The 12,595-nt window shown below is 44.5% G+C and overlaps 1 protein-coding gene across 2 annotated transcripts in view; it reads left to right on the forward strand.

The window, feature by feature from the left end:
* The window catches only part of PTN (pleiotrophin), a 91,657-nt gene that overhangs the window by 76,875 nt on the left and 2,187 nt on the right, over positions 1 to 12,595 (forward strand). The window contains exon 5 of one of the 2 annotated variants that reach the window (XM_053405175.1): positions 12,113 to 12,288. The exons of the other annotated variant lie outside the window; for it this stretch is intronic. Coding sequence (XP_053261150.1) covers positions 12,113 to 12,273 — 161 coding nt within the window. The 3' untranslated portion in view covers positions 12,274 to 12,288. Of the gene's footprint in view, positions 1 to 12,112; positions 12,289 to 12,595 lie in introns of those variants that run through there. 2 annotated transcript variants of the gene reach the window in all.

The raw sequence follows: 12,595 nt of genomic DNA on the forward strand, positions 1-12,595 counted from the left end.
GTCCCTCTGTCTTTAATGTTGTTCATTAGGTGAACTCACAGGAATTTAGTATGTATTAGCATTACAGAAATCAAAAGAATAAGCTGCTGCTCACAGTAATTAGACAGAAAAGTGAGGGATTTTCTCAGCTTCAAAAGGTTTTTTTTAAAAAAAGTATTATTATTATTTATTCAATTTATATCTTCTCCCAAAGGAACCCAGGGTGGCAAACTCAATGTCATTACAATCGGTTTAAAACACTCTAAAAGCATTAAAAACAACCAAATTCTCTCAGCCAATGATTTCAGTGATGATTTCACATAGACAACTTCTTTCATTCTGATTGGAAGTTAGGCATGTGAAAAGAGCTTTTTTGGAGAATGGGGGAAACCAAAGGAACAGCCAAGGACTTCCTGCTCAGCTCCATTGCCCATTGCCTTGACGAATGAAGCACTTGTGAGGCAGGGTTGGCCCACCCATGAGACAAGGTGAGGCAAACGCCCCAGGCGGCAGAATCCACAGGGGCAGTGAATCCTGATGTAGCTCTTTATTCCCCCCTTTGTTCCTGATGTCAGTCTTCACTTTTCCCCATCTTTCCTGGCTGGGAAGAGGCACCATTTTGCGGTTCACCTCAGGTGCCAAAATGTGTTGGGTCAGCCCTGATGTGAGTCCATCAAAATGGAGCCTGTCTGTACTCTGGAGCAAGTCCTTCGACTTTCTTAGGACAGCTTGTCAATTTCAGCTTCTTCCTGGCAGTTACTACTAAGCAGAATTCAACGAGATAATGGAACAATCAACAGTAAATAGATTTTGAAAAATGCAAAGATTGCTCCCTTTAGCAAGCCTATATATGAAGAAGGCAACTGTGAAAATCTGATTATGAAAGAAGCAACACAAAAACAGGGCTTTTCAGTGGCGGCCCTCCATTTGTGGAATGCATTCCCTAGGGTGCTCACCTGGTGCCGTCATTACCTTTAGGTGACAGGCAAAAACTTTCCTTTATAACCAGGCCTTTGGCCTAACTATTGTTGTTGTTTAGTCGTTTAGTCGTGTCTGACTCTTCGTGACCTCATGGACCAGAGCACCCCAGGCACTCCTGTCTTCCACTGCCTCCCGCAGTTTGGTCAAACTCATGCTGGTAGCACTATCCAACCATCTCGTCCTCTGCCGTCCCCTTCTCCTTGCGCCCTCCATCTTTCCCAAGATCAGGGTCTTTTCCAGGGAGTCTTCTTTTCTCATGAGGTGGCCAAAGTATTGGAGTCTCAGCTTCAGGATCTGTCCTTCCAGTGAGCACTCCGGGCTGATTTCCTTAAGAATGGATAGGTTTGATCTTCTTGCATTCCATGGGACTCTCAAGAGTCTCCTCCAGCACCATAATTCAAAAGCATCCATTCTTCGGCGATCAGCCTTCTTTATGGTCCAGCTCTCACTTCCATGCATCACTACTGGGAAAACCATAGCTTTAACTATACGGACCTTTGTTGGCAAGGTAATGTCTCTGCATTTAAGATGATGTTTTTAAGATGGCCTAACTATATGTGACCTTTAGAAGTGACTGGGATGTTTTTAATGTATCCTCTCCCCTGGTTTTCATGTATTTGTGATCGAGGGTTGTAAGTCACTTTGGGTTGCCTTGTGCAATATAAAGCAACTCACAAATGCAATAAATCATAATAGCAAATAATTTATTATATCTGATTTACACAATATGTCAAATGAGGTGGATGATGGTGGTAGGATTCTGGAGTTTACCACTTCTGACGGTAGGAGGACTGGGGACATATTCCGAACGCTCTCCCCATCTAAAAATTTCATTGCATGTTGTAAAGGATTCCTTCAGGGAGAAGGGTCATCTGCTTGACAAGTGCTCTTCAACCTTGGGTCCCCAAGTCCTGGTGGACCACAGCTCCAAACATCCCCAGCCAGGGATGACAGCAATTGTGGTCTAACAACATATGGCGACCCACAGTTGAAAAGCATTGTCTAAGCTAGTTGAATATGTGCAGGGAGCTTTTTTTGTGGGGAGAACATTCAACAGTATCAAACACGCACACACATGTGACACCCTGAAGTGGTACGGTTCAGGAAGAATCATAGAATCATAGAATCACAGAATCATAGAGTTGGAAGAGACCACAAGGGCCATCGAGTCCAACCCCCTGCCAAGCAGGAAACACCATCAGAGCACTCCTGACATATGGTTGTCAAGCCTCTGCTTAAAGACCTCCAAAGAAGGAGACTCCACCACACTCCTTGGCAGCAAATTCCACTGTCGAACAGCTCTTACTGTCAGGAAGTTCTTCCTAACGTTTAGGTGGAATCTTCTTTCTTGTAGTTTGGATCCATTGCTCCGTGTCCGCTTCTCTGGAGCAGCAGAAAACAACCTTTCTCCCTCCTCTATGTGACATCCTTTTATATATTTGAACATGGCTATCATATCACCCCTTAACCTCCTCTTCTCCAAGCTAAACATGCCCAGCTCCCTTAGCCGTTCCTCATAAGGCATCGTTTCCAGGCCTTTGACCATTTTGGTTGCCCTCCTCTGGACACGTTCCAGTTTGTCAATGTCCTTCTTGAGCTGTGGTGCCCAGAACTGGACACAGTACTCCAGGTGAGGTCTGACCAGAGCAGAATACAGTGGCACTATTACTTCCCTTGATCTAGATGCTATACTCCTATTGATGCAGCCCAGAATTGCATTGGCTTTTTTAGCTGCCGCGTCACACTGTTGGCTCATGTCAAGTTTGTGGTCAACCAAGACTCCTAGATCCTTTTCACATGTAGTGCTCTCAAGCCAGGTGTCACCCATCTTGTATTTGTGCCTCTCATTTTTTTTGCCCAAGTGCAATACTTTACATTTCTCCCTGTTAAAATTCATCTTGTTTGTTTTGGCCCAGTTCTCTAATCTGTCAAGGTCGTTTTGAAGTGTGATCCTGTCCTCTGGGGTGTTAGCCACCCCTCCCAGTTTGGTGTCATCTGCAAATTTGATCAGGATGCCCTTGAGTCCATCATCCAAGTCGTTGATAAAGATGTTGAATAAGACCGGGCCCAAGACAGAACCCTGTGGCACCCCACTAGTCACTCTTCTCCAGGATGAAGAGGAACCATTGATGAGCACCCTTTGGGTTCGGTCAGTCAGCCAGTTACAAATCCACTGAGTGGTAGCATAGTCAAGACCGCATTTTACCAGCTTCTTTACAAGAATATCATGGGGCACCTTGTCAAATGCCTTGCTGAAATCAAGGTAGGCTACATCCACTGCGTTCCCTTCATCTACCAGGCTTGTAATTCTGTCAAAAAACGAGATCAGGTTAGTCTGACATGACTTATTTTTCAGAAATCCATGCTGACTATTGGTGATCACAGCATTCCTTTCTAGGTGCTCACAGACTGTTTGCTTAATGATCTGCTCCAGAATCTTCCCTGGTATTGATGTCAGACTGACTGGGCGGTAATTATTTGGGTCCTCTCTTTTCCCCTTTTTGAAAATAGGGACAACATTTGCCCTCCTCCAGTCTGCCGGGACTTCACCTGTTCTCCAGGAATTCTCAAAGATGACTGCCAGTGGTTCTGAAATCACATCTGCCAGTTCTTTTAATACTCTTGGATGCAGTTCATCTGGCCCTGGAGACTTGAATACATCTAGACTAGCCAAGTATTCTTGTACTATCTCCTTAGTTATTCTGGGCTGTGTTTCCTCTGCTGAATCATTTGCTCCAAATTCTTCAGGTCGGGCATTGTTTTCTTTATCGGAGAAGACTGAGGCAAAGAAGGCATTGAGGAGTTCAGCCCTTTCTGTGTCCCCTGTTTGCATTTCACCATCTTCTCCTCTGAGTGACCCCACTGTTTCTTTGTTCTTCCTTTTGCTACGAACATACCCATAAAAGCCTTTTTTGTTGCTTTTAACCTCTCTAGCAAGCCTGAGTTCATTCTGTGCTTTAGCTTTTCTGACTTTGTGTCTACACGTGCTGGCTATTTGTTTGAATTCCTCTTTGGTGGTTTCCCCCCTTTTCCATTTTTTGTACACATCCTTTTTTAATCTTAACTCAGTTAAAAGTTCTTTAGATAGCCACCCTGGCTTCTTTAGGCACCTTCCATGTTTCCGTCTCATTGGTATTGCCTGAAGTTGTGCTTTTACTATCTCCCTCTTAACAAACTCCCAGCCATCATGAACTCCCTTTCCTTTTAGTATTACTGTCCATGGGATCTCACCAAGCACTTCCCTAAGTTTTATGAAGTTGGCTTTCTTAAAGTCGAGAAATTGAGTCCTAGTATGCTTCGCTGCTCCTTTCCGCTGTATAGTAAACTTCAGAAGAGCATGATCACTCGCGCCTAATGATCCTTCCACTTCTACCCCACTAACCAGGTCATCAACATTGGTTAGGACCAGATCTAAAATGGCTGTTCCTCTTGTTGCTTCTCCCACTTTCTGGACAATGAAGTTGTCTGCAAGGCCAGTGAGGAATCTGTTTGACCTTATGCTCTTGGCTGAGTTTGACATCCAACAAATATCCGGGTAATTGAAGTCCCCCATTACTACTATCTCCCTTCCTTTTGCATGCTTGGCCATCTGTTCCAGGAAGGCATCATCTATGTCCTCCATTTGGCTTGGGGATCTATAGTAAACTCCCACAATGAGGTCACTGTTATTCTTCTCTCCCTTAATTTTGACCCAAATGCTCTCACTTTGGCTTTGAGGTTCTAAATCTTGGATCTCTTCACAGGTATACACATCCCTGACATATAACGCCACTCCTCCTCCTTTCTTGTCTGGTCTGTTTCTCTGAAATAGATTGTATCCCTCCATTATTACATTCCAATCGTGGGACTTATCCCACCAGGTTTCAGTGATTCCTATTATGTCATATTTAGTTTGCTGTACCAAGAGCTCAAGCTCATCTTGTTTATTTCCCATACTTTGCGCATTAGTGTACAGACATTGAAGTCCATTAATCATTCCCCCGTGTCTCTTATTTAAGGATTTTTTCCTCCCACCACTAGGTCTGCGTGCTGTTTGCTCCATTCGGTCTATGACATTTGGATGATCATCTTCATCAATTGATAGACTCCTACCTTCAGGAGCACTGTCTCCCTCCCCCACATTAGTCAGTTTAAAGCCCTCCTGATGAGGTTTCTGAGATTTTTTGCAAAAACATTCCTCCCAACCGTTGTGAGGTGCAGCCCATCGCTTGCCAGAAGTCCATCTTCAAGAAACTGCATTCCGTGATCTAAGAATCCAAACCGTTCCTGTTTACACCATTTGCGAAGCCAGCTGTTCACTTCCACTATTTTCCCCTCTCTCCCTGGGCCACGTCGTTCAACTGGGAGGACAGATGAGATGACAATTTGTGCATTTAATTGCTTCAGTTTCCTGCCCAGAGCCTCCTAATCTCTTTTGATCTTCTGGAGGCTATTGCTTGCAGTGTCATTGGTTCCCACATGAACCAAGAGGAAGGGGTATTTGTCAGTGGGTTTTATGATTCCTTGCAGTCGTTCAGTTACATCTTGGATCTTAGCCCCAGGGAGACAGCACACTTCCCGAGACATCTTGTCAGGCCCACAGATCACTGCTTCTGTTCCCCTCAGTAGGGAATCCCCTATCACCACTACACGCCTCCTCTTAGGTCTGGTCGGGGTTCTTCCGTGAGCTGTCCGTTCCAAGGTCGCCTGCACATTCCCTGAGGACTGCCTTTGCTGCTCGTCTTCATATACCTGATCGACTGTAATGAGGGAGAGATCCTCAAATGGAGTCTGCTCTTCGTCTTCCATGCTAGGGGAAAGGACCTCAAAGCGATTGCGTATTTCTAAACAATCAGAGCGAACCCTGGGCCTCCTACTTCTTTGAGTCACGTTTCTCCATATATCTGGCTCCTGTGTTGGTGAACTAGCCTCCTTCTCAGGGGAGTCCCCTGTCTCCTCCTCGGTGGAGACGGTGTGCTCTGTTGCTTCCAAGAAGAGCTCCAGCTCTCTAATTCTTTGGAGCGTAGCTACACGTTCCTCCAGTTGCTGGACTTTGTCTTTTAAGAGTTTAGGACACTTTTTGTGCTGCTTGCATGAACTAGCAATATATATTTTTCTTTGCATCTTCCTTCAGTGGCATATTTTGGCATTCAGCAGTGCCCATCACCAGCAAGAGTGCCTGGAGCTATTATGCTTATTGTGATAAAAAGATCCAGCATAAGCAAATGTTTATTCTCATTACTATTCTAAATGGGTAAATCATTTCCTTCCTTCCTTTCTAGCTTCTATGCCCCTTCCTTTTCTTTCTTTCTTTCTTTCTTTCTTTCTTTCTTTCTTTCTTTCTTTCTTTCCTGTATTTAATTTCGCCCTTCCTTCTTGTCTCCTTCACTCCACCCTTTGTCCTCTGTAAGCATCTCACAGGAATTTTCAAGAGGCAATTCTCACACCTGTGGAATAATAAAAGCAAAGCTGCGCCACCAGTTTAAAACACAGATCCTATCAGTAGGTTAATGCAGCTGGTATGACGATAAACAACAAAACAATCATACTGCCCTTTTATAAAAGGAAGCAAGCAAGCCTTCTTGGAGACTTTAGCAAATCACTATCAATTTCTTTTCAATTTCTTTCCAGCCTTTTTTTAACCTTTGGAAGACAGTTGCTATGCTTCCAAACTGTTGTGATGCTCATTCATCTTCCTGTTATGTCAACATATATTTATTTACTTATAAGTTCTATATACCAGACCCTCCAAGTGTCCCTATTTTCCAGGGGCATCCTTGATTTAGAGAAGCCGTCCTGGTTTCTGATTTGATCCTGGAATGTCCCACTTTTTCTTAGGATGTCCCTATTTTAACTGGAGAAATGTTGGAGGGTATGGAGTTTAGACTAATGTTGAATCTCTGATGGTGACTCCAATGGCAATGTAATAAGATTTTCAAGCTGCAGAAGGTTATTCAGAAAGAACGAGAAGGTGAAAGAAGCTTGAAATTGTTAGGAAACTTTGGGAAAGAGGACATGTTCAATCTGCAGAGAATATCTAATGGGTTGTCTTCATCTGGAAGAACTGTCTATATTCAGTTCTGGCAGTTATGATTTGTTGTTATATTTATATAGAAATGAAAAGCAGAAAGGAATGGAGAAAGAGCTTGAATTCTAGGACAGAACTTTATGTGACAAGAAATGGCGGGTTGTTGCTGAAAATGGCAGCCATGTGCTGTTTTCTCTCTTCCCATCTATGAGGCGAATGACAACTTACTCCATGTCTTGGTATCTTTTTTGCTGAGTATTTTATTTCCCACCACCAATGGTGTGAATCACATCAGACCACATAGTAACAAGGAACGAGCTCTGCCTCCAATTGACTGCTGCCTTAAGCTCCTTTGAGAGGAAGAACGGGTTGTAAATTTAATAAAAGAATTTAGGAGGAGAAAGAGAAGAAGGTTTAACTGTGCTTCAACAACAGCAAAAGCATGGTACTTTTCATTGCCTCGCAGGCAACGATTTCGACAGCTTCACTTCTTCCATAACCTATGGAACGGAACAACACACAAAGATGTGGGAAAATGCAGAGCAGTGTGCAACATAGAAAAGAGCTGTATAAAGAGCAACTTGAGGCTTTGTGGGGACCGTGAAGATGTGTAGTTTGGATTTAGTGTAGATCTTGATCTTTCTGTAAAGGATACCTGTTTGGTGCATTCTGCTTGTATTCTGCTCATGGCCCGGACTTTAAGATTTCCAGCATTATTCTTGTAGGGTGTGAATTGAAGAGATGTGGGCCAAGTGGACATCCAACAGGGGAGGCTTTTCCCATTTCATTTGTCAGCAAAGTTTCTGCCTGCCATACATCTGTTAAAGGCATAGCAGCCATATCAGAGAAAAGTTGGCAGCCTGGCCATCACCATGAAACGGGGGAGTTTTCCTTGCCCAGCCAATCTCATTGTGAAGGAATATTTTGAGATTCTTCATCATTCTTGTAAAACCAGAGAGCCCGAGATCCCTTGAGCAAAGCCACAAGAGTTAAGTGACTGCTTCGTGTTTATAGTGCCAACAGAAGCACTTAGAGTTTATAAATGTTGGTGATGCAAAGAGACCTGTCATATGCCAAGATCCAGGGGTCAATCAATTACAGCAGGCAAACAGTCAACATCCCAACACTAGGCTCAGTTCACAAACCTGTTAAGCAAGAAATCTTGGGAATGAATTCCCCAATCCTAACCAAACATAGGAATAAGCCCCGTGGATTTTGTTGGGTCTAGGCGTGATGGATTAGCATCACTTCTTAGTAATTTGATAGCAATGCTCAGCGGTGCCGAATAGCTGCAGGCGGCCTTTTCTAAGCCATCACCTTTACTTTATGTATATAAACCTTTACTACAAAAGCAGCAGGGGGAAGGCAATTATGTTGAAGAGATAGTGCCCAAGGACTAGAAGCAACCCACAATTTAAAGCCACAAATGGAAAACAAGAGTCGAAGCACTACCTTTATTTTTCGCAATTTATTTTTCTCCGTAAGAGGAGGGGCTGGCTCAGTTTTAACAACTGTGAGTTGTTATGGCATCCTAAAAAGCCACGGAAGCCATACAAATGATGCTGAATCATGGCTCCAACCTGCCGAAGCAAACATACGTTTGGAGAAATCAGCACACTTGTAGAGGAATTTAATTTCCCGCACAATAAGGCCTGTAAACTTGATTCATTGGACTGTTCTGATTTTGTTATCTTCCATGAAGGAGTCAATATGAAGGACTCCGCATTCAGAATAGCTGCTTATACTGTGACACAAACTGCATGCAATAATCCTGAATTTTGACATCAACTGTTGTGAGGAGCCGGAGTCAGGAGTAGGTTAGCAATAAAACACCTGGTGCCAGTGAAGTTAACTTTTTATTCAAAGAAACCAAAACAGTGCAGGCCTAATGATCACAGCAACTCTTCCCAGTAGGTCTTGCCCCAATGAGGGAGGTATGAGGAGGACTGATGGTCCTGCCTTCCCACTGGTTCCTTCCCCAGAAACCTAACATTCCTTCATTTTGTCTTTCTTTTCTCTTCCCTCTTCATTTCTCTCTGTGTTCTGGGAGACCAGAAGGAAGGGGAGCTGGTTACAGCAGGAGAGGAAGACTCCCTGGCTTCTTCACCAGCCTGTCTCATCTCTGCCTCTTGGTCTCCCTCTGCCTCTGAGTCTGGACTGCTCTCTGCCCCAGTCTCTTCCTGCTCACTATACCCTGTTGCCTCTTCCGCTCCTGACACCTTCCTCCTCCTCCCAGTCTGCTCCCTCTTCTCCCTCTGACCACTTATCATTGTCCCACCACCAATCCCCTGGCTCTGAGCCTTCTTCCCCTGGGGGGTTCCTATGGGGGGGGGTTCCCAGTTGGCGCCTCCCACCACTCTCTGCATCCAGCCAGTCCATGACAACTGTGTAGCCTAAACTGGAACAGCTTTCTTCCAAAACTGAAATGGGTGCTAATTAGATTGGTCTATGGCAGATCAAGAGAAAATAATGGGATGGTGGATTGTGTCCTAAACCAGAGATAGATGGCTTCCATCTTGCATAAGGTATGCTTTTTAAGTTGAACTAGAACCCCTAGTTATGGTGTAAAATTGAGCAAAAAAAACATGCAGTTGTCTAATTTGACCACAAGTTTTATAATTTGGTCCTGGGAGAGAGGAACTTCCTGGGAAGCAGTAGGTGGGTGGAGAGTTAGAAGGAACAGCTAGGTTGTGGCTGCTGTCCCCACAGCCTCCTGGTCCAGACATCTCAGTTTGCCCAGTGTTAGAACTAGTCCTAATTTCAGATCATTCATAGAATCATAGAATCACAGAGTTGGAAGAGATCACAAGGGCCATCGAGTCCAACCCCCTGCCAAGCAGGAAACTATAGGCCTCCCACTTCCTGTGATATGATTTTCCAAATTACGTAATTTATTTATTTAGCAAGGTTTATGTACTGCTTAATAACTAAGTTGTTTACAAAAAAGTAGGTATAAATGCATTAAAAATAGCAATAAAAATAGTACTTAAAAATAGCAGGCACTATAAAATCAAAATGAGATAATATCAACAGATTATTTAAAAACAACTACCATGAATGTTTCTAAATATAAGTAGTGAAATTCCAACTCTACAATGCCACAATTCTATGATCCTATAACATGTTTGGATCGGCTTGCCTCCATAAATCTCTCGGTAGCTTGGCCTCCATCATCTGCCATCTCTCTGTCTTTGCCTCTCTTCTGGAAGAAAGGAAAATCTATACCCTTAGCAGACAGGGGGGAAATACAGCCAGCATGTGGGGCAGAGAAAGGGGGCTGGGGGTGGGAAGCAGGGTCAAATAAGTTTTTCAGGGAAGTAAACCCAGTTTCCGCAGTAAATAAGGAAGGAAAGCTGGGAGGTGTCTAGGTGTCTTTGTGTTTATAGATGTATGTGTAAAAACCTTTCTCTTGCTTTCCACTGAGCCGTGACCTGGTTTCTCCAGGAGCTGCCTGCTATTTTCAGTTTGTTCTAAGCTAGACCCTGAGACAATACCTCGCATGCCAAGTAGAGCTGGCACTTGTGATCAGAACGCCTCTGCCTCAACCAGAGACTATTCCTCATCACTCCTCCCTTGCTTCCGAGCCCCTGAATATTCTTTTTGAATTTTTATTTTAAGGAAAATCCTCATGCGTATTAGGTGTCTATAAAGTGGCATTGAATATATGCATTGGGAGTAGACCACTGTGGTGCTCCAGGTATGCTGTGGACCACATATCTCATCAGCCTCAGTCAGCATGCCCAATGGTAAAGGATGATGGGAGTAATAGTCCACAACATCAGTGGTCCATCACCGTGGTCCATCTATGGAGTAGATCATTGCTTTCTTGCAGGGGAGGATCATCCCGTTGCGCCGCCTGAGGTGAAACAGGAAAGTGCCACCCTACTCTGCTGCCACCTCCTGCATCCCTTACCTGGATTCTGTGGCGGTGGCAGGTTACAGTGAAGTCTCACAAGGTTTCAGCAAGATCTCCTGAGATCTCACCAGAAATTGGCACCGTTGCCAGCACACGTCTGTAGAGGAAGCAGAGTGGGATGGCATGCCCTCCAACGTTCCTCAGCTGAAAATAGGGGCATTCTATCCTACATCAGCATCACTGCTTTAAAGGGTCAGGCACCCCTTTTGCCCATCATTAGCCATGAGAAAGGAATGTGCAATTGTAGCTGTGATTCTAAGGGGGGGGGATTAAGGTGGACTGGGTGCCTAATGATATCCAGAACATTAAAAGCATCCAGTATGACAAAGGTACTTTTGGATCAATAAGTGACCATTGGTATTAAACAGTTGATGATGACTGAACAACTGAAAATGTTCAGATCAATGTTTGGTCAAGATGAACAAAATGAGCCAGAGGATGAAGAAGAAGAATATGAGGTGGAAATGAGGAATACTCAGAAGCTTCAGAACAAATTGATGAAAAGTTGGGAGGACTGGATCACAGAATCACTAAATTGAAGGAAGCCAATTGTGATGTGGAAATGGAAACAACCTCCGTACAAGGATTTGGAGGAAGAGGAGGAGGAGGAGATAAAATCACAGAGGCTGCTTTGGAGAACCATCTGGATTCTGATGAAGTTGAGAGGAAAAAAGCTTTGGGACTGGAGTCCTGGCCTTTCTTCACTTCTAGCAGAGAGAAAGTACTCTGCATATGATCTGGAGCACAGCAAATCTTCTTTCCCTATGAGAGAGTTGTGGAGGCTGAAGATCCCCACCTTACAATAGCTGCCTAAATAATCTCCTTCTCTGGGTCTTTCCCAAGCAATCTGAGACTGCACTGACACACCTGTCTCTGCTCCTCACCCTTCATACCTCTTCTGATCCTGGGAGACCAGGTGGGAGGGGAGCTGGTCACAGCAGGAGAGGGAGACACCCTGGCTTCTTCACCAGCCTGACTCATCTCCATCTCTTGGCCTCCGTCCTCTCCTGCTGCAGCTTCTGATTCTGGACTTCTTTCTGCCAGACACTCCCTTCTCAACAAACCCTGTTACCTCTTCAGCTTCTGACAGCTCCTCTCAGATTTCTGCCTCTGACCATTTATCGTTGTCTCACCACCACTCCCCAGGCTCAGAACCTACTTCCCTTGGTGGTTCCCCAGCTGGTGCCTCCCACTATTCAGTCCATGACATCAGGTCTCATTATGTTTAGGAACGTTTACTTTCATGACGTGTATGCGGAAGATTGCATCCTGGAGCTTCGCCCTCTGTATAAGGTTACTCAGAAGTAAGTCCCACTTGATCCCAGGTCAGTGCTTGTGTGCAGTAGGACTCTTCGCTTATTTACTTCGCATATTTACTCAATTTCATTGAGCTCGGCGAGAGCAACTACTTCATCTCCCCTAAGAAACCTAGCCCTGCACAACCCTGTCCTATGAATAACTTACTCTTGCTTTCCATCTTAAACACGTCTGCTTGGAAGTAAGCTCTGCCTCCCTCAATGGAATTAACTGGATGGAGAAACAGAGTGAAGTCAACAAAGGCTGGCTGCCTTGCCTGGTGAAGGGATTGAAGGAGGCAGCGAGACACACAGGCATAACTGGGCAACTGCTCTTCCTTCCCTGGATGAGAGGAGCCCTCCAGGGAGGAAGCTCAATGGGTAGAGCTCTCTGCTGCATTCCAGCATGTGCCTGGC

The sequence above is a fragment of the Podarcis raffonei genome, chromosome 10 (assembly GCF_027172205.1).
Source record: "Podarcis raffonei isolate rPodRaf1 chromosome 10, rPodRaf1.pri, whole genome shotgun sequence".
NCBI classification, from domain to species: Eukaryota; Metazoa; Chordata; class Lepidosauria; order Squamata; family Lacertidae; genus Podarcis; species Podarcis raffonei.